The sequence below is a fragment of the Narcine bancroftii genome, chromosome 2, assembly GCF_036971445.1.
Source record: "Narcine bancroftii isolate sNarBan1 chromosome 2, sNarBan1.hap1, whole genome shotgun sequence".
NCBI lineage: Eukaryota > Metazoa > Chordata > Chondrichthyes > Torpediniformes > Narcinidae > Narcine > Narcine bancroftii.
This window is the reverse complement of record NC_091470.1, coordinates 203778929-203800699: the sequence shown is the minus strand read 5'-3', so window position 1 is coordinate 203800699 and position 21771 is coordinate 203778929. Positions and strand designations below refer to the sequence as shown.

General features: G+C 50.2%; 1 protein-coding gene across 4 annotated transcripts in view; it reads right to left on the bottom strand.

Annotated features, from left to right (window-relative positions):
* The window catches only part of chd3 (chromodomain helicase DNA binding protein 3), a 153666-nt gene that overhangs the window by 11396 nt on the left and 120499 nt on the right, over nt 1-21771 (bottom strand). For 3 of the 4 annotated variants that reach the window (XM_069920139.1, XM_069920138.1, XM_069920141.1), the window contains 6 exons: nt 21080-21211; nt 18369-18477; nt 17017-17149; nt 13242-13437; nt 11001-11164; nt 9700-9826 (listed from right to left, as the gene is read on the bottom strand). In XM_069920139.1, the coding sequence (XP_069776240.1) occupies nt 9700-9826; nt 11001-11164; nt 13242-13437; nt 17017-17149; nt 18369-18477; nt 21080-21211 (861 nt within the window). The remainder of the gene's footprint in view (nt 1-9699; nt 9827-11000; nt 11165-13241; nt 13438-17016; nt 17150-18368; nt 18478-21079; nt 21212-21771) is intronic. The other variant, XM_069920140.1, reaches the window with a different exon arrangement.

Genomic DNA, 21771 nt, shown 5'->3' with positions numbered 1-21771 from the left:
TCAAGAGCAGCAGATACAGAAATGTCTACTGCCAATATGTGAGTACATCAATAAACTACTGTAATATCAACAGTTAGACTTTTCAGTAGTGATGCTTATTTTGATAGGAAATGGATTTTCAATGGGACAGGGGTTTTCTAGTCGAAAAACTGTTTTCTTGCAGTGTAACTTGAAAACTTCTGGGATTAATTTGGCCCTAGACTCCTTATATTTTTCTGTACGTGGTTCACAACCAAAAAAGTTGGGCCATCCTTGTTCTACAAAAAGGCGGCATGTTAGCACAGCACTATTACAGCGCCAGCGAGCCCAGTTTGAATCCGGCACTGCCTGTAAGGAGCTTGTACGTTCTCCCCGTGTCCGCATGGGTCTTGTCCAGGTACTCAGGTTTCCTCCCACCCTTCAAAACATATGGGGGTCGTAGTTTAACTGGGAGGCCCATACAGAAGGGACTGTCAGCATGTTGCATGTCTAAATTTTTAAAGCAGCAAAGCAGCTCAGCAAGGAAGGTAGCTTCATCAGCCATTCCACAATGGGAGGCTTCTAACCACAAAGGTGAAAAAGTGCAGACAAAAGATCTGGCATTATCGTGACAGGGACACAAGGAGGAATTTGGGGCAACGCCTCCTCTCTGCTGTGCAAGAGTTTGGAGGGAAAGAACACCAAGATGCACACTTGGAGGGATAGAACACCAGGATGTACACTTGGTTTCCAGGGTGCACCTGTGCTTCAGGTTCACTCTGTTCAACGCATTTATTGCTGAGATTTTTACTTGCCGCAGCCCCACGGGCATGCAGCCCCACGGGCATGCAGCCCCACGGGCATGCAGCCCCACGGGCATGCAGCCCCACGGGCATGCAGCCCCACGGGCATGCAGCCCCACGGGCATGCAGCCCCACGGGCATGCAGCCCCACGGGCATGCAGCCCCACGGGCATGCAGCCCCACGGGCATGCAGCCCCACGGGCATGCAGCCCCACGGGCATGCAGCCCCACGGGCATGCAGCCCCACGGGCATGCAGCCCCACGGGCATGCAGCCCCACGGGCATGCAGCCCCACGGGCATGCAGCCCCACGGGCATGCAGCCCCACGGGCATGCAGCCCCACGGGCATGCAGCCCCACGGGCATGCAGCCCCACGGGCATGCAGCCCCACGGGCATGCAGCCCCACGGGCATGCAGCCCCACGGGCATGCAGCCCCACGGGCATGCAGCCCCACGGGCATGCAGCCCCACGGGCATGCAGCCCCACGGGCATGCAGCCCCACGGGCATGCAGCCCCACGGGCATGCAGCCCCACGGGCATGCAGCCCCACGGGCATGCAGCCCCACGGGCATGCAGCCCCACGGGCATGCAGCCCCACGGGCATGCAGCCCCACGGGCATGCAGCCCCACGGGCATGCAGCCCCACGGGCATGCAGCCCCACGGGCATGCAGCCCCACGGGCATGCAGCCCCACGGGCATGCAGCCCCACGGGCATGCAGCCCCACGGGCATGCAGCCCCACGGGCATGCAGCCCCACGGGCATGCAGCCCCACGGGCATGCAGCCCCACGGGCATGCAGCCCCACGGGCATGCAGCCCCACGGGCATGCAGCCCCACGGGCATGCAGCCCCACGGGCATGCAGCCCCACGGGCATGCAGCCCCACGGGCATGCAGCCCCACGGGCATGCAGCCCCACGGGCATGCAGCCCCACGGGCATGCAGCCCCACGGGCATGCAGCCCCACGGGCATGCAGCCCCACGGGCATGCAGCCCCACGGGCATGCAGCCCCACGGGCATGCAGCCCCACGGGCATGCAGCCCCACGGGCATGCAGCCCCACGGGCATGCAGCCCCACGGGCATGCAGCCCCACGGGCATGCAGCCCCACGGGCATGCAGCCCCACGGGCATGCAGCCCCACGGGCATGCAGCCCCACGGGCATGCAGCCCCACGGGCATGCAGCCCCACGGGCATGCAGCCCCACGGGCATGCAGCCCCACGGGCATGCAGCCCCACGGGCATGCAGCCCCACGGGCATGCAGCCCCACGGGCATGCAGCCCCACGGGCATGCAGCCCCACGGGCATGCAGCCCCACGGGCATGCAGCCCCACGGGCATGCAGCCCCACGGGCATGCAGCCCCACGGGCATGCAGCCCCACGGGCATGCAGCCCCACGGGCATGCAGCCCCACGGGCATGCAGCCCCACGGGCATGCAGCCCCACGGGCATGCAGCCCCACGGGCATGCAGCCCCACGGGCATGCAGCCCCACGGGCATGCAGCCCCACGGGCATGCAGCCCCACGGGCATGCAGCCCCACGGGCATGCAGCCCCACGGGCATGCAGCCCCACGGGCATGCAGCCCCACGGGCATGCAGCCCCACGGGCATGCAGCCCCACGGGCATGCAGCCCCACGGGCATGCAGCCCCACGGGCATGCAGGCAACAGCAATTTAAATGATCACAAATGCAAGACAGAAAATGAGAGACAGAAATAAATATTCATGGTTACGATCAGTACAAGAACAAGGTCGGCCCACAATGTTGTGCCAACCTATAAAAATGAAACTGTGCCAACCTATAAAAATGAAACCCTCCCAACCACACATTTTCCTTACATCTATGCATCTCTCTTAAATGCCTCTAATGTTCCAACCTCCACCACCACCCCTGGCAATGCATTCCAGGCACCCACAACTCTGTGTTTAAAAAAAAAATCCCATCCCTGATGACTCCTCTAAACTTTCCTCCTTTCACTTTGTACAGATTTCCTCTGGTGTTTGCTACTCTCGCTCAGGGAAAAAGGCACTGGCTGTCTTATCTATGACTCTCATAATCTTGTAGAGCTCTATTAGGTCACCTCTCATCCCCCTTTGCTCCAAAGAGAAAAGCCCTTGCTCTGCTAACCTTGCTTCAGAAGACATCCTGGGAAATCTCCTCTCCACCCGCTCCACAACTTTCAGATTCTTACTGTAATGAGGTGACCAAAGTGAACATATTATTCTAACTTAGTGGAGCAGATGGATCTATTGGTGGTCCCAGAGTAGTTTATGCTTAGGGTAAAATGGGGAGGATCAAGAGCCTGATTGCTGTTGGATAAAAACTGTTCTTGAATCTGGAGGTGCTGGACCAGGGTTCTGTGCCTTTTGCCTGAAGGAAGCCAAGAAAAGAGGTCTTGAATAGAGTAGTGTGGGTCCTTGATGAGGTCAGCTGCCCTCTTGAGACTGCCTCACATAAATACCTCTGTGCATAAAGTGCTGCAGAAGGTAGAGGATACGGCCCAGTATATCACAGGCAAAACTCTCCACACCATTGAGTACATCTACAGGGAACGTTGCCATCGGAGAATCATCAAGGATCCACACCAGCACAGGCTCTTTTCTCATTGTAGCCATCAACAAAGAGGTAGAGGTGCCAAAAGACTTGCACCACCAGGTTCAAGAATAGTCACGGCCCCTCAACTATTTTGATCAAAAGGAGATTAATTGTATAGCGATACTTTTAAGGACTCGAATACGTGTTATTTATGCTGTATATTTACTTCTGCCTTTGCAGTATGTTTACACTTGACAGGTCCTGAAGCTCTCAGTTATTGATATACAGATTTGACAAGCCCGACTTGCAGGAAGAATCTCAGAATATCATGTATGTATTCTGATCATTTTTTTTTTAAACTTTGAACTTGCAGTAATAAATTGAATGAACAATTCAGAGCTGTTGATGGTGAGAGATTGCAGATGAGATGAGACACAGTGTTTAAAATGACCAGTCATTACAAGTGAGTGGATGAAGGTGAGGCGGCACCTGTCATTCCCAGCGTGTTTATAGGAAGCTTGTCGTTACTGAAAGAGGTGGGCGTCTGGGTGGGAGGCTGTGGAAAAGGCTGCGGGAGGATGAGGCGGCCCTGGCTTGGGTGGGCTCCAGAAGCGGGCCGCTGAATGCTCACTGGCAGGGGGAACTGTACAGGGCCTTGGACAGAATGGAGGGCAGAGGAAATCAATGAGCAGATGGAAAGAGGATGGGAGAGGGAAAGGGGCGAGGAGGTGGCAGGGCCGAAGGGGCGAGGAGGGGGGACAGAGGCGAGGAGGGGGGACAGGGGCGAGGAGGGGGGACAGGGGCGAGGAGGGGGGACAGGGGCGAGGAGGGGGGACAGGGGCGAGGAGGGGGGACAGGGGCGAGGAGGGGGGACAGGGGCGAGGAGGGGGGACAGGGGCGAGGAGGGGGGACAGGGGCGAGGAGGGGGGACAGGGGCGAGGAGGGGGGACAGGGGCGAGGAGGGGGGACAGGGGCGAGGAGGGGGGACAGGGGCGAGGAGGGGGGACAGGGGCGAGGAGGGGGGACAGGGGCGAGGAGGGGGGACAGGGGCGAGGAGGGGGGACAGGGGCGAGGAGGGGGGACAGGGGCGAGGAGGGGGGACAGGGGCGAGGAGGGGGGACAGGGGCGAGGAGGGGGGAAGGGGCGAGGAGGGGGGAAGGGGCGAGGAGGGGGGAAGGGGCGAGGAGGGGGGAAGGGGCGAGGAGGGGGGAAGGGGCGAGGAGGGGGGAAGGGGCGAGGAGGGCGTAGGGGCGAGGAGGGGGGAAGGGGCGAGGAGGGGGAAGGGGCGAGGAGGGGGGAAGGGGCGAGGAGGGGGGAAGGGGCGAGGAGGGGGGAAGGGGCGAGGAGGGGGGAAGGGGCGAGGAGGGGGGAAGGGGCGAGGAGGGGGGAAGGGGCGAGAAGGGGGGAAGGGGCGAGGAGGGGGGAAGGGGCGAGGAGGGGGGAAGGGGCGAGGAGGGGGGAAGGGGCGAGGAGGGGGGAAGGGGCGAGGAGGGGGAAGGGGCGAGGAGGGGGAAGGGGCGAGGAGGGGGAAGGGGCGAGGAGGGGGAAGGGGCGAGGAGGGGGAAGGGGCGAGGAGGGGGAAGGGGCGAGGAGGGGGAAGGGGCGAGGAGGGGGAAGGGGCGAGGAGGGGGAAGGGGCGAGGAGGGGGGAAGGGGCGAGGAGGGGGGAAGGGGCGAGGAGGGGGGAAGGGGCGAGGAGGGGGGAAGGGGCGAGGAGGGGGGAAGGGGCGAGGAGGGGGGAAGGGGCGAGGAGGGGGGAAGGGGCGAGGAGGGGGGGAAGGGGCGAGGAGGGGGGAAGGGGCGAGGAGGGGGGAAGGGGCGAGGAGGGGGGAAGGGGCGAGGAGGGGGGAAGGGGCGAGGAGGGGGGAAGGGGGCGAGGAGGGGGGAAGGGGCGAGGAGGGGGGAAGGGGCGAGGAGGGGGGAAGGGGCGAGGAGGGCGTAGGGGCGAGGAGGGCGTAGGGGCGAGGAGGGCGTAGGGGCAAGGAGGGGGGAAGGGGCAAGGAGGGGGGAAGGGGCAAGGAGGGGGGAAGGGGCAAGGAGGGGGGAAGGGGCAAGGAGGGGGGAAGGGGCAAGGAGGGGGGAAGGGGCAAGGAGGGGGGAAGGGGCAAGGAGGGGGGGAAGGGGCAAGGAGGGGGGAAGGGGCAAGGAGGGGGGGGAAGGGGCAAGGAGGGGGGAAGGGGCAAGGAGGGGGAATGGGGCAAGGAGGGGGGAAGGGGCAAGAAATGTGAAATGAAGTGGGAGGGAAAGGAGAAAACAACAACCCTCTTGTTAGTGCAATAACCAAGCTAGTGGAAACACCAGACTCCAACATACCTCCCTAATACATTGGACATGCCAGGATTTTACTCAACATCACTTGTTTGTTTTTTTCCCCAATTAGCAGCACACTTCCTCAATGCCAGAGTGACTCTGAAATGAACCCCAGCATTCAACTGTGGAAGACATCTGAATTTGGTCTTCACTACCAGAAAAACACCGATTTTCCAGAACAGGGTCTGTGCCATTTCTCCAGTGGGACATGCAGGTCCACAGAAGCCGTGATTGTAGATAATACACAAAATTGCTGGAGAAACTCAGCAATTCATGCAGAGTCCATATGTATTCACCCATTTAATTTCCCCGCCCTATTTCCATCCTGACATATCTGTCCATGTTCTCATTCACTGCCCAACTGAGACCACTCACAAACTGGAAGGACAGCACCGCAAATTCCATCTGGGCACTCTCCAACCAGAAAGTATTAATGATAGGCACCCCACTTCCATCTCTCTTGCTCCCACTTCCATCTCTCTCGCTCCCACTTCCATCTCTCTCGCTCCCACTTCCATCTCTCTCGCTCCCACTTCCATCTCTCTCGCCAGCTCTGAATTCACAAACCTGACATACTCAAGAATAGGTTAACTTGCCTTGATAGCACACAAAATGTTTTTAGACTTAGTTCAATACAATCAACCCCAGGGTTTCTCAGGGCAGGTTCCTGGGCTCAACCATCTCCAGCAGCTTCATCGATCATCTTTTTTCCTTCAGATGTGGGAAGGTTTGCATAATGTTTCACTCCAGTCACAGCCCCCGAGAGAATGAAGTGAAACAAGTATCCAACACTGTGACTATGGCAATACATAAAAGTATATTAACACCACCACCCCCCCATCTCTCTCATGCCCTATCCCCCCCCCATCTCTCTCATGCCCTATCCCCCCCCCCATCTCTCTCGTGCCCTATCCCTGTCTCCTTTCCTCCAGCTCTGTGCTCACAGTTCTCTCCTGTCCTCCTATCCACATCCACCTGTGGCCTCATGCCCCTTCCCCTTTCTTCCCTCCTCCCTCCACCTTTTCGTTCAGGCTCCTGCCTGGTTTTTGCACATACTTTGACCAAGGGCTCAAGGCCAAAATGCTGGTTCGATATCTCTGCCTCCTGTGGACACTGCAAGACCTGCTGAGATTCTCCAGCACATTTGTGCATTTACTAGTTCATCCGTGTAAATGGCGTCGAGGCGAACTGATCCCAGCATGACTGTTCGGAAATCAGCTTGGCCAGCTCTTGCATGGTTAGTGCAACGCTGTTGCAGTGCCAGTGATCAGGACCGGGGTTCGGACCCTGCACTGTAAGAAATTTGTACATTTTTCCTGTGTCTGCGTGGGTTTTACCTACAGGCTCCAGTTTCCTCCCACTGTTCACAATGTACTGGGGGTTGTAGGTTGGGTGTAATTGGCAGCATGGGCTCGTGGGCCAAAAGGGCCTGTTACCGTGCTGTATGTTTAATTTAAAAAAATAAAATAAAATTTGCTGTGAATTAACATTTGAGCCTTTCTGATCTGGGATATCTTGTTCTTGAACCAGAAGTTAATTTTTATTTCTTTTTGCATGCAAGCTTCAGTTACGTTAACACTAGCAGTGTTATGTATTCTTGTGACAAGCAATGATTTGCTTGTGACAAGGATATCCTTGCTGGGTCCACAAGGGCTGGATGTTGACCCTGGCTTGGGCGTCTTGAAATCAAAATGAGGAGTTTGCCATTTATTGTGCATGGAAGAGGATTAGTTTTCAGAGGGTGGTGAATCAGTGGAATTCTCAGCTCTCAGGCTGGGAAGACTCAGACATCAAGTATATTTGAAAAGGAGGTCAACAGCTGTACAAATGGTGTCAATAAGCTTTTGTAAGGGGGTTCAGAGGAAATCCACTGGGATGTTACTCGCTCTGAAAGCTTTGAGTTGTCAGGTTTGTTAGGCATGGACAGAGTAGATGTCGAGAGGTTGTTTCCTATGGTGGGAAAATCTAGGACAAGAGGGCACAACTTCAGGATTGGAGGGCGTCTGCTTAGAACAGAGAATCTGAGGGATTTTTTTTCAGCCAGAGGGTGGTAAATCTGTGGGATTTGTTGCCACAGGCAGTTGTGGGGGCCAAGTCATTGGATGTATTCAGGACAGAGCTTGAGGGGCTCTTGGTTAGCCAGGGCATCAAAGGTTAAGGGAAGAAGGTTGAGCAGTGGGGCTGATAGGGAAAATGGATTAACTCATGATTAAATGGCAGGGCAGACTCAACAGGCTAAAAAGCCTATTTCAGCTCCAATGTCTTATGGTTTTCATTCCCTCGAGTGTAGAGGGTTTGAAAATCATGAGGGACATAGATAAAGTAAATAGTCAGTCTATTTCGAGGGCAACAGTACAAGGTTAGGGGGGAGAGGTTTAAGTGAAGCCCAAGGGGCAACATTTTTCAACCTGAGGTCAGTCTGTATGTGGAACGAGCAGAGGAAGGGACAGAGGTGGGTGCAATTACAGCATTTGAAGTACATTTAGGCAGATTTATGAATCAGAAGGGTTTGGAAGAACATAGGCCAAACACAGGGAAATGGGACTGGCCCAGAATGCTAACTTGGTCAGCATGGACATGTTGGGTGAAGGGCCTGGACTGTGACACTGATGAATTTCTGGATATCAAGGGAAAATAGCAAACAGTATCAAGAAAAATCAGCCACCGTGTGGCATGGCGAAGCAGACACAAGGAACTAAATGCTTATCATGATCTTTCCTCTAACTACCCACCGTTACTCCGATCAGTGAACCGGTTATGGCATTGTATCGACAGGACAGGAGCACAACAAAAGACCTGATGGAGGGGGTATTAGATGCTTATTTCCAGCTAATCCAACCAGTCACATGATCAGACGGGGACACCCTGAGCAGACACCACAGTTTGAAAGCCACCCTTTCCTACAGAGTCCAAATGATGGAAACTGTAGGCCAGCCCAATGTTGAGAGCAGCTTTGTCCAGTGTATTACAGACAGTGTTTGGAGACTGGGTTGTCACTTTGTAAATATCATGCACAAGTTAATCGGCACAGAGTATACATTGGATGCGCCAGCTCCCAGTCATAATGGGCAGTGGGTGACGTGGATATCGGCGCAGGTCACGATCTCAACCATCTGCATCCTTTTCCGCTTCCCTCATCCCCGGCAGGTGATCAATGATGAGGCGCGAACACACGCCTTCCAGACAGCGGTCATCAAGGAGCAAAAGTCAAATTGCTTCCTAGTCATCCCAGTGCAGAGCAACAACCAAGGCTGTGATTTGTGGACACCAGCACTGGGAGGAGAGTTGGCCGAGCCTGGCACATACATTATATACAAGGTGCAACAAAACCACATGCAGGGACTGAGGCGGTTGATGGTTCCACTTCAAACCGCGTGTGAATCTCTGCAGGACCCCAATGCAGAAAAAGATCAGAGTGTTGCGGTCCCACTCGCCAACATGTTTTTAATGTTGATTTCCAGTCTCCACCGAGATTTGCTGCTCAGCTGTCCTAGCAGAGGGCAGTGCTGTGGGTGTTGCTCTCCTGCTGTGGACCCCACCTGTTGCTTGGCAGACAGATGACCACCCCACTACCTTCCCCTTCTCAGGAACATGTATTGGTGACTAGTAAGTGAGGTGGGTCACTTCAGCACCAGACCACTGGAGTGTGAACACACAATAACCACGCAGGGATTCAGTACCTGGTGCAGTGCTCATTGAATCCTGCATGAAGCCAGACCTCAGCCTGTCCACATTTCTTGGCATTCTCAGGCTTTCCCACTCCCTGCCCACAAAGAGTTAACTCAGTGGCAGTGTCCCAGGTCAGGGGATGACCTCAGATTCTGCTTTGGAGCAGAGACTGCAGCTCAAACCACGCATATGCAGGTGCAATTGCAGTACGAGATGCGTTTTGTGGAAGTCATGACCCTCCACCCCACTGCACAGACGGTGCATGGCATCCAGAACCAACGTGAACCGGTCTTCTGCAATAAGCTGATCAAGGCTCCCTCTTCTCTGCCACATTGTGGTGTGGAGCGAGGAGATACAAACGGCGTCCCTTCTACATCTCAGCTGGGGACATTGAGACCAACGGAAGTTGCTGTGCCACTAACCTGTTACAAAGGAGCTTCCCTGCACTTGACTGTAGTTCATTGGACCCCCTGGTGTACCCACAGGTGCAGGTGGCCCAAAAGAGCCACCGAAAGTTTGAGATGTTGCGTACGGTCCTGGTGGAAAGGTCTAGGAAACAAAAACAAATTCCACATCAGTATCCGAACAGGATTTTATACTTCCATCACATTTTTGGATGGATACCGAGAAAAGCTCTGCCAACGAGCTGAGAGTGTGTGGGTCACCAATGCCACACCTTCATCAGAATTGAACAGCTTCCCACTGGAGGTCCCAGGAACATATCCCACTATTATTAGTAGTAAAACACAAAAGTCTGCAGACACTGTATGAAGTCAAAACACAATGCTGGAGAAACTCAGCAGGTCAAATAGTCATGATGAAGGGCTCAAGCCTGAAACACTGGTTTATATATCTTTATCTTTGCTATACGAAGTGCACTGTTTGACCTGCTGAATTTCTCCAGCATGGAGTTCCTACTGTTATTAATTGCGCACACGTTGCATTTGGAAATATGGAGGCAAGTGAACTTGTTTGTCAGGTTGAAGAAGTCCCAGTTAGCAATTATAGTTGGTTTATATTTCAAATTTAAATATGAAACATAAACTAGTGCTAGAAATGACATGGGGTAAAGCTCCCTCCACACTGTCCAATCAAACACTCCCAGGGCAAGTACTGTATGGTTTAGATAGAAAGGAATCTTACCATTCTGGGTCCAGTGCCCCTCTAAGTGAACTGCCTTGCCTGAGTAAAGAACTGATTAAAGCAGTGGTCCTCAACTTTTATTCCCCATTCACATACCACCTTAAATAATCCCTTGCTAATCACAGAAGACCTATGGCTTAGGTCTGTGATTGGTAAGAGATTACTTGAGGTGGTATAAAAGTGGGGGGGGGGGGGGGTGATGAGAGATGGTTGAGAACCATTGGATATGGGGCATCTGCCTTGAGGGACACAACACTGAAATGTTATGAGACAAGAGAGACCATTTTTGGAGTAAAGGGGGTTGATATAGAAAATTGGAAGCAGGGCTCATTGCAATGGACAAAGAATAAAAAGGGTGACGCAGAGGGAAGCAAAAGGAATGAGATTAATGTAAGGTTTTTGAGGAGAGATGCCTATTTCTCTCTTGTCTCAGCTGTTATTTGACATGTGTGCGCATCAACATTCACTGAGAACGAGTCACAGTAATGATTTGTTTTTTTCATCTTGCGCAAACATCTAACCTTTGTAGGAGGGGCTGGTGCAATCAGCGATCAGAAAGGGAAGATAACGTGAGATTTACCAGTGTATTTGTGGACTCTGTTCCTTTGTTGGCCAATCTGCTGAGGATGCTGCGCTCCGACATCTGGAGACGAGCGGCTATTGGTGGGACTCGCGACAGCGTGGAGGGGAGGCGGGTCACGTCTGCTTTCATGTCACTCAGCAGCTCTTCCAATTGGTTGAGAACTGGGAGACAACAAGAGTGAGAGAGCAGGTTGAAATCTGGCAGTTCCTCGGCACTAAGCAGCCACAATGTGTACATGCGAGGGGGACGGACATGGTGAAAAGCAACAACTTCCAGAAGAATGGTAACCTTTCCCTCCTCTCCTTCCAACCAGTTGCCATGGGATAGTGTCAGGGGAAAACACAAGGACAGCAATGGAGGCAGCCTTCAGACACAAACGGTGCCAGGCCTTGAGCAAATTTGGTGACAATGGCGTGGGGAGCTAGAAAAGGATGGGTAACCACTGTGAACATACTTAGGAAGAGGTGAAACCAGTCAAACGATAGATACCTATTTACTTCAAGGCAGAAAGCTGCACGAATCCAAAGGCATTAAAAAAATGGTAGAGCACAGAAACAGGCCCTTTGGCCCTCTATACCAGTGCTGAACCCCAGGCACTTGCCTGCAACTGATCCATTCTACCAGCTTAGCCTAGAGGTTTCTATTTCTCAGTGATTCAAGGGCCTGCCCTGCACTTTTTAAACATCTTCACCATTCTCTCAGACAGCATGTCCACATTCCCACCAGGGATGGGGTGGGGGGGGGGGGGGGGGTGGTGGTGAAGTTCTCTCTCAGATCCCCTTGCACCTTCTTATCCATATCCTCAACCTCCAAGCCTTTAGATAATTCTGCCATGGGGAGAAGTTTCTTACTGCCTTCCCTATCTATACTGCTTTCAATTTAGCACAGCTCCATTAGACCCCCTCTCCATACATTCCTCCCAAGAAACATCCTGGTGAATTTTTCACTGCAATCACCACCTTTCTACAGTGCGCGAGCCAAAATTGTACAGTCCTCCAGGTGTTCACTATAATCTCCCGCTCCTATATTCTTATGTCACAACAGGAAGTATCTCATTTCCCCTTTAGGTCATGTCTCATAACCTGTGCCGCCCCATTCAGGAAGCAGAGCTCCATCCATTTCAACATTCACAAGGGCTCTAGCATTCATTGTGCTTGCTCTACCTTTAATCTCATATTTACCTGGATTCAATTCCAGCTCTCATTGCTCTGCCCAAGTTATTAGCTGATCAACTATCCACATCAACGACGCTAACACGCAAACTTCCGAATCACAGAACATTACAGCACAGTATAGCCCCTTCGGCCTGTGATGTTGTGCCAACCCATATTGATCTACCAAAAAAAAACAATGAAACTCTCCCGACCTCTATTCTGCATCAACCACCCCCCTCCCTTCACCCCTCATCAAGTCTGGAGCATCACGATGCTAACCCTGCTCTTCTTTCAACCACACACTTCTGGTAGCAACAATATCACAATCTCGGATGCTGATCAAACCATGGTGGAACACCTCACCCAATAGGTGTGCTCCCCGTTCACCAGTGGTTATTGACAGTTTTGTGCCGTTTAAGACAAATGTGCCAACTGATCAGAAGGGGCCAGATTAGCCTCCGGGAGCATCTAAGGCCTCTCAATGATTTGAGGTCCAATGACTTGAACGTGCAACGCAGATCTGCTTGTGGCAAATACCAAGGCAGTGCTGAGTTTAATTCGGATAAAACATTAGACTGAATCCCCATCTCCAGTGATCCCATGGTTATTATAAGAAAGATCACAGTACCTCCTAGTCCATAACATTGTTGCTAGGGAAACCCTACTGGTGTGAAAAGTAGCTATATTAAAGCACGTTATTTTATTCCCCAAAATACTACTGTGATGTCGAGTAGATGTAGAAAGGTTGTTCCCATGGTGGAAGAGTCTAGGAGAAGAGGGCAGAGGAATCTCTTCAGCCAGAGGGTGGTGAATTTGTGGAGTCCGGGTCATTGGATGCATTTAAGGCAGAGATTGATAGGTTCTTGATTAGCCATGGCACCAAAGGTTATGGGGAGAAGTCAGGCAGTGGGCCTGGGTGGGAAAATGGATCACCTCATGATTAAATGGCGGGGCAGACTTGATGGGCTGAATGGCCTATTTCTGCTCCTTTGTCTTATGGTCTTTGCTTTATTTGGTGAAAGATGCGACGCAAATGCAAGCCAATTGTTTGCTTCAGTTTTAAACAGTATGATTTTCCACTGACCTTTATGCAAGACAGCATTTGCAGGCTTGTTTCCAGCCAGTGATTCCTTGGACAGATGCTGGTGACTTTCAGCCAAGCATTCCACCTCGGCGAATCGGGTGTTGAGGGCCATTGCTGGGTGGCTGGTGTCCTGCGTCATATTCAGGTAGGCCGCCCTCCGGAGCTGCTCCTCGATCACCAGGGCCTGCTCCAGCAACTGCAGCAGGGACAGAAAGAGCATGACAGTCTTGTCGGGTTACTGCCTCGGCACACGGCAACGCAGGTTTCATTCACTAGCTGCCAGCGTTGTCCACTGGTCAGTAGCTGGCATCATCACCTGTGCGTCAAGGCGATTGATTTCAAACGCCCTGTATCCAAACCACGAAGCACATGATGTGGACTAAGCCTCCCAGGACAGTGAGGAGGGCAGGATGCAGAGCAGCTGCCATGTCTTCTGAATGAAATACTCAGACGACAGGGACCCGATGGGAATAAAATATCCCATGGCCATCCTTGGCAGGGGAGAGAGGCCCAGCAGATCCACCAGGGATAGTCCCATTGGCACAGTAATGCAGTTGGTGGAACTGTTTCCTCACTGCACTAGGTTGCAGTGGCGCAGGAAGGTCTGCTCCAAGCATAACAAGAAAGTGGCAAAACCACTGGAGAGGGGGCAGAGGAGATTCCGATTATAGTTACTAGGAGAGACTGGGTCTGTTCTCACTGGAGCCCAAGTAAGGACACAATTGAGGTTTCTCAAATCACCAGGGGGGTAGAAAGGATAGACTGCAGGACACTTTTCCCCTCATCTCAGGTCATTAATTTAGGGACGGGGAGGGAAGAGATTAAGAGGGAATTTGAAAGGGTGGGGAGAACATCCAAGGGAAAGAGTGGAGAAAGTCGTCACTAATAGTGATTGGCACCCAGGCAATGAAGACTGAGGCCCAAGTGCTAAAAGGTGGAATAATATGGATGGTGCCCAGTGATTGTCATGGGCGCAATGGACTGACTCCACGCTGCAAGACTGTTTCAAAGATGTGGTTGACCAATTATCTCCCTTTGCTCTGGAAAATTGAGGAGGATTTGGATAGATGGGAAACCCTGCCCATAACTTTGGTGGGCAGAGTTAACTGTGTTAAAATGAATGTGATGCCAAGACTGCAATATCTATTTCAGTTTTTCCCATTCTGTTGTGTCAAGGCTTCTTTAAGATGCTCAATGGATCTGTCAGAAAGTTCTTGTGGAATGGTAAAGTGGCCAGAATGTCCATGGAGAAGTGGACTTTGGATTACAAACTTGGGGGTTTAAAATTGCCAGATTTAAACATGTGGTAGGTGAAAAGATAGCAGGAGAGTTTACACTAAAGTAATCACAAAAAAAAGACAACCCCAGACATGGCAAAGAATAAATCAATGTATTGAAGGTGGGATATCTCCCAAAATGCCCTTGTCCCAGAACACCTTAATACCTATGATTCTGGACAATAAGGTCCTGGTCATCTTGTGCCAGAAAGGGATCAGGTGTATTGAGGATTGTTACAAGCGAGGGAAGCTCATGTCATTCGAGCAGTTGAGAAATAAATATGATTTGTCTCAGAACATTCTTCTGCTATCTGCAACTAAAATCTTTTTTAAGGGGCAAACTGGGACCATATATAACCCTGCCTGTGAGTAGTGACATGGAAATTCTAATTTGAAGGGGAAATGTACATAAGTTTATCTCTACGATGTATCTCCTATTCCAAAGTGAAGACCCAAAGACTGGATTACACAGGTGGAGGGTAAGGTGGGAGTTGGACTTGGGCACAGCAATCCATGAGCGGTGCTGGTCAGATCTGTGCCTGGACAGCAGGTACAAGTTGGTGCAATTCAAATTCCTGCATCAACTATCTCTCATACCACAAAAATTATATAAATCTACATTTCAAATGTGCTTTAAGTACAGTGTGGAGATTGGAATCTTTATCCACTCAACCTGGCTGTGTACAAAAGTGAGATCCTTCTGGGAGGACATTCTGAAAAAAATTACAGAAGTAGATTTTCCACAGGATCCAGAATTGTACCTTCTGGGAAACAAAGGCGTGGGTTTTAAACTGTCCAAGAACCAAATTCAGTTTGTGAAAGCCAGGAAATGTATAGCCAGGAAATGTATAGCAGTTACATGAAAGCCCAACTCCCAACTAAATATTACACGATGGAATATGAAAGCGTTGCATTCCTCTGGAGAAAAATACATACAATTTAAGGAGGAAATAAGACATTCATTAGGAGTGTGGCAATCTTATCTGAAATACATAGGTACACAGATATAATTTCACTCCATCAGAATAAAGGAAATGAAACAATCAGTCCCAGCAGGGAAATGATTAGAATCAAATAAGTGGGACGTGGTCTTTTTTTTTGTCCCTTACCCTTTTTTATTTAAGTACCTGGTTTCTAACCACCCCCCCCCCCCCCCCCGCAGTTTTCACAAGAGTCTTTGATCTCACTGGGATTTGTGTCTTTTGTATTTGTATAATTTATATAACTTTATTCTTGATTCTATTGGGGCATGGACAGGGAGGGGCTAAAGGAGGGAAAAACAGACAATGTGTTATACAGAAGCATCAAAAGCAAGTGTATCATTGTCTGAATCCATAGGAATCTTCGAAAATAAAAAATAAAATATTCAAGAGAAATGCAGTTAACTGGCCACTGAAAATGACCCCAAGCTGGGTGGCTGGCAATGCTGAGGGAACTCGTTACCGAAGGGAATGTGAGGGTTGTGAACTAGCAGACCTGACAGGCCAAGTGGCTCCCTCCTATATCATAAAGAAATAGGATGCAAACTGCTGTGCACTAATCAACTAACATGTTTCTCATCAAAAACCATGCAGATATAAAGGATAAGTTTAGAGACCTGTGCCTTTAAACAGTTAGCAGCAAATGGAGGGAGGGGTAAGAGTACATACAAAATTTATTTAAACTTAGCCCTTCCGGCCCACGAGACAGTGCCCATCATATACACCAATTAACCTACAATCCCCGAATGTTTTTTGAAGGGTGGGGGGGGGGGGGGGGGTGGAAAACAAGAACCAACAAGATATCACCCGATTCAATTCAAGGTCACTGGTGCTGTTATAACATTGCACTAACTGCTAAACTAACTGTGCTGCCTTGACTTCAGGATCCTTCTTTTCTTCCTCTTACAGTTCATTGCCTTGACTAAAATGTCTGTGATTTTCCTTTACCCCTGCCCCAATGTCTGTGCACTCTTCCAATTTATTGCCCCACGTGTTAAATCAAAGGGTTTGTTTTGGTGTTGATTAGCTCTATGACCTCCCCCCCCCCCACCAAGTTCTGAATGTGAGAAAGAGGGGTAGGAGATGGCAATCTGACCCATTGAGCCAACTCTGCCATTCAATAAGATCATGGCTGATCTGGCCATGGACTTAGCTCCATCTACACATCTGTTCCACAAAATCTTCAATACCCCAACTTTTCCAAAAAATCTGTATCTTAAATACACTGAATAAGCAGCCTCTCCTGCTTCATTGGGTAGGGAACTCCCTCTTCATTCCCTTCCTTAAATGCTTGCATCACTTAATCCTCTAATATGATTCTTGAATCCTTTGACCACCAACTAAGACAATTTTCTTTTGAAATAGTACACATTGAGATTATTATTCCACTGAAGGACTGATGAAGAAAATTGGCATTGCCTTCCCTCAGCCAGATATCCCTTGGATCATCATCCACTGCACAAACAAGTGCATTAATCTCCAAGCCCCAGCACCATCCCACTATACAGGGCTACTCACCTTAAACCGCCGGGCGAGGAACTTGTTCTTCATCTCCAGGAAGTTTCCCTTGTTCACCTCCAGCTTGAAGGGCTCGTTGATGATGGCAAAGTGGGCATCATTCTGAATGTCTTGCCAGCGGGCATAGCCATAACTGCTTGGAGTTAAGATCACTGCCTTTCCACAAGGTCGAGAAGCAGGCACCATCCTCAGAAGAGCTCACACAAAGGGAGTGTTTCTCATTTTAGGTTACAGGGTGCAGTGGGTAGATAAGTTTGTTTAATTTTTTTTAAATTAATTTTGATGTACATCACAGTAACATGGGCCTCATGCCACGCAAAATACACCAATTAACAATCTACAACCGTGGTACATTTTTGGAGGGTGGGAGGAATCCAGAGCACATGGAGGAAACCACACAGATACATGGAGAACTCCTTACAGAGTTGGATTCAAACTCAGGTCGCTGGTACTGTAATAGTTGTACTAACTGCTACACTAACCTGCTGCAATGCCTCACAACGCCAGAGACCCAGGTTCAATCTTAATCCCCGGGCTGTGTGTGCGCAGCTTGCACCTTTGCCCTGTGACCAGGATTTCCCCACCTGCACACTTCAGTTTCCTCCCATATCCCAAGATCGAGCATGTCTTAGCTGTAAGGGTGTAATTGGGGGTTATAAATTGCCTCTGGTACGTAGTTAAATTATAAAATCAATTGGAAAGTGGCAGGAAGTTCACAGGGAATAGTACTGGGTGGCACGGTTGGCGTAGCAATTAACACAATGCTTTTCACAGTGCCAGTGATTGGGTCGGGGGTTCAAATTCTACGCTGTCTAAGGAGTTTTCTTGTTCTCCCCACGTCTGCATGGGTTTCCTTCCACCCTTCAAAATATACTAGAGGTTTTACGTTAATGGGGTAGTATGGACTCGTGGGCTGAAATGGCCTGTTACCATGCTGCATGTCTAAATTTATTATATTTGGATAGCATTGTAACAGCCACAGACTTCATGGGCCCTTCTACGTCGTATGGGTGAGAAAGTGAGTCCTGATTTCTGAAGTGGTCATGAGCATCTTCCCAAGGTTTGTACACCAGCAACAGGAAACCTGTCAAGAGCAAATTTTTATTGCTCTAGCAACCAACTTTTCCAGCAAGGAAAACGGACAGCCAACTTCACGTAGTATGGGTTTAATTGTGCTGCACCTTTGACGAAAGGCTCAGGCCCAAAACATTGGTTAACCTCGAATTCCTATGCATGCTGCGTGAGGAACATTTGTTTGTGCATTGTACTCTACCTCAACACCTGTAGATTTAGTTTAAAATTGCAGCTGGTGAGTTGGAATGACAGCAAGATTGCGGGAAGTGAAAGGATACACAACGATACCAGAAAGCAGCCAGAAGTCATGCCGGCGATGCCAGATTTCGGACACTTTTCCGGAGGATATCGCAGCCCTCTCCTCGTTCTGCCACAGGGTATGCAGCTCTGTAAGGAGAGGCAGAGGATCAACACCTGTGTAAAAGTGTGATTGAAGTATTTGTATTTCCTCCTACCCATCTCTTCCACACACATTTCCCCCTTCACCCCCCCCCCCGCCATACCTGTGAGTGTATGGGCATAACGATGGATCACTGAAAAAGCATCTCCCTGCAGAGAGTAAACATTTGCAAAACCCCAGCTCTCTCGGCAGCGCATCCAGGAAGAGGCGGCCACCATTCTGCCTGCTTCCATTGTTCCATTCAGTATCCTTGCTGATTTGACTTATTTATTGTCCTGCAATAGTGCAGAACATGCAATATTACACAAAATTGCTTTCTTCCTGCTGTAAGGCAGACAAAGAGTTGCCAATAGTTTTGTGGACACCCCTTATGTTAAGCAAAAGAGACACTGACTGTCTATAGGTTCACCTCCATTGCTCCCACAGCATCTGCAGCCTGAAAGGCTCCTGGTCAATCCATCAGCAACTCTAGTTCCAGATCCACCAAACCTCCGACATGATCAATTAGCCTTCAGCGCCTTCTTCAATGCTGGCTCCTAATACCTTGTCCCGACCCTATCACTGGCACTGGGACTCGTACCTCTTTGCTGAATAAAAATCCAGGAATTCTACCCTACCTTCAACAACGTGGTCCAAGTGCATGAATAAAAGATCAGTTGTGACTCAGGCCCCAGACTTTGCACATCCTGCAGTTGGAGACGTTACTGTTCTGTTGTGCTTGGAATGCTGACACAAGTTAGATTAGGGAGGGTGGTGCCTCACTGTCAGTGATGTTGGGGAGGGTCAACACAGGATTTCAGGGATGGGGTGTGGGCATCAGACCATGAGATGGGGATGGGGCTTGGGTCCCGCGAGCATCCTGCTTGATAATGGGGGGAATAAAGGAGGTCCGCTGTCCAGCAGGGAGTAAGTGGTCAGCAAATCATTTTGGATGAAACTTAGGATTTAGGTCAGTGCTGCAAGTCGGTGCCAGGAGTATTCGATCAGGAGCATCTGAAGTAGAAGGTGGCTTAAGGTCCCTCCTACTTAAATGGCATCTTGCCGAAAAATCTAGTTATATCGAGTGTCAAAGCACCTTAGTTATGAAACATTCAGCTGGTGTCCAGCCTCTCTAAATAGCTCTTTAGGAGGTCTGGGGAGAGGGGGAAAGGAGATGCAGGTTTCAGTGCTCTGAACCTGCCCAGAAGGGACCAGATTCTCCTTCTAGAGTTGCCCCCCCACCCCCAACCATTGTGCATTAGAAGCAGAAGTAGGCTGTTCAGCACACCAAGTTCTCCCCACCATTCCATCATGAGCTGATCCATTCTTCCAGATAGCTCCACTCCCCTGCCCTCTCCCCATAACCTTTGATACCCTGACTATTCAGATAGCCACTTCAGCAGAGGAAAGGGTTTCCCTCTAATCTACTGAATCCTTTCATCATGTGTCTTTCGCCTTCAGTTGGATTATAATGTGTAAAAAAAAGTAGAAATTATGAAGGGAACCACGACCTCATGAGTTTCGTTCTTCCAGCAGAGTAAAACTCTGTTGTAGTCCCTTGAAAACTGATGTAAAACAACTGAATGCAACACGTCAGATGCGATAGAAGCAGATGCCAACTCCTATGAAAAGGATGTCCCACGGCTCTCACTCTTGTTCAGCTTCACAACTCTGCTGACTTCCTCCATTTTTCATTTCAATCCCCCTTTTTGAAAATTATTCTTTCTATCTCCCTCTCAGAAGGCACACATCAGACCACTGTAACATTCTTTAACGGGAACGTCTGTAGATGCTGTGATGTGGGAGCAGAAGCAGGGCATTTGGCCCATTGACTCTGCTATTCTATCATGAGGTGATCCATTCCTCCACTCATCCCCACTCCTCTGCCTTGTCCCCACTGATATCTCAACTATTAAGATACCCATCAATTTCTGCATTAAATACACCCAACAACTTGGCCTCTACAGGCACCATTGGCAGCAAATTCCAGAGGTTCAAGACTGGGTAAAGAAATTCCTGTTTTAAATGGGCACCCTTCAATCCTGAAGTTGTGCACTACTGAGTTGCTCCAGAATCATGTATTCCACTATAATAATCTTCCCATTTTTTGCTCTTTATTTGTCTCTTAAGTCCTGTGTTTACTGGTTACAACTTTTCCAACAATGAGGGAGCTATACGCAACTCCAGACAAGCCTCGGACTATCAATGATGCCATTAAAAGACTGCCTGTGGGACTGCTCGCGACAGGCTCATGGGAACAAGGTATCGAAACTGGAATTCGAGAGGGTTCTGAGGGCACAAGAGGCTCCTGAGGGGGACTCCAGCACTGAAAGATTTCTCACAACATCCGAGATTTAGATCTGCAGCTCGGATTGCGGATGGGCTGCAGAGGCAGCAGGAGCACAGGAGGCATATCAGTAACACTGAAGGGACTTTCTTCCTCTAATCGGGGTACTGGGCAAGCTCATAGCAACTGTTTGCTTGCTTTTACAGCAGGCAAAAGTTGAAGTATATTGTATATATTTCATTTTTTGCATTATTATGACAATAAAAGGAATCTTCAACCTTAAAGGGAGCTCAAAATTCATCTAAACCATGATTCCATGTTACCTGTGAAGCCACCGTCCGCAATATTGAACATGAACTTGCACTTCTCCATCCGATCGTCCTCTCTTTTCCCATTGCTTTTGTTTTCATCCTTTACATTAGTGGATTTCAGATCTTTCTCTGCTTTAGTCTCCTCTGTATTGAGGAAAAAATATGCAGAAGGCCAACATGGTTAAAGTAGTGGTCAGCAAAACTCTAAAACAGCGCCAGTGACCCAGGTTTGAATCCGACGCTGTGTCAGGAGTTTGTACATTCTCCCAATATTTGTGTGGGTTCCCTCCTGGGTTCCAAAAAAAATGACCTGGGTTAGTAGGTTAAATGGTTACATTGGGTGTAGTTGGCTGATGGGCTGTATTTCCATATTAAAAAATTAACAAAAAGTCTTGCAAATTTTTATCGTGAAGAGCATTCTGACTGGTTGCATCACTGCCTGATATGGAGGTGCCAATATACAGGACAGGAAAGAGTGTTGTGAGCTCAACCAGCACCATCATGGGCATTAGTCCTCACTCCATCGAGGACCCTTCCAAGAGGCAGTGTCTCAAGAAAGCAGCCTCACCACCCACGCCATGCGCTCTTCACACTGCTACCATTGGGAAGGAGGTACAGGAGCCTGAAGACAGGCACACAGATACAAAAACAGTTCTTCGCCAATCCTGCTGCGCACGGACATCCCACACCCAGGACAGCAAACT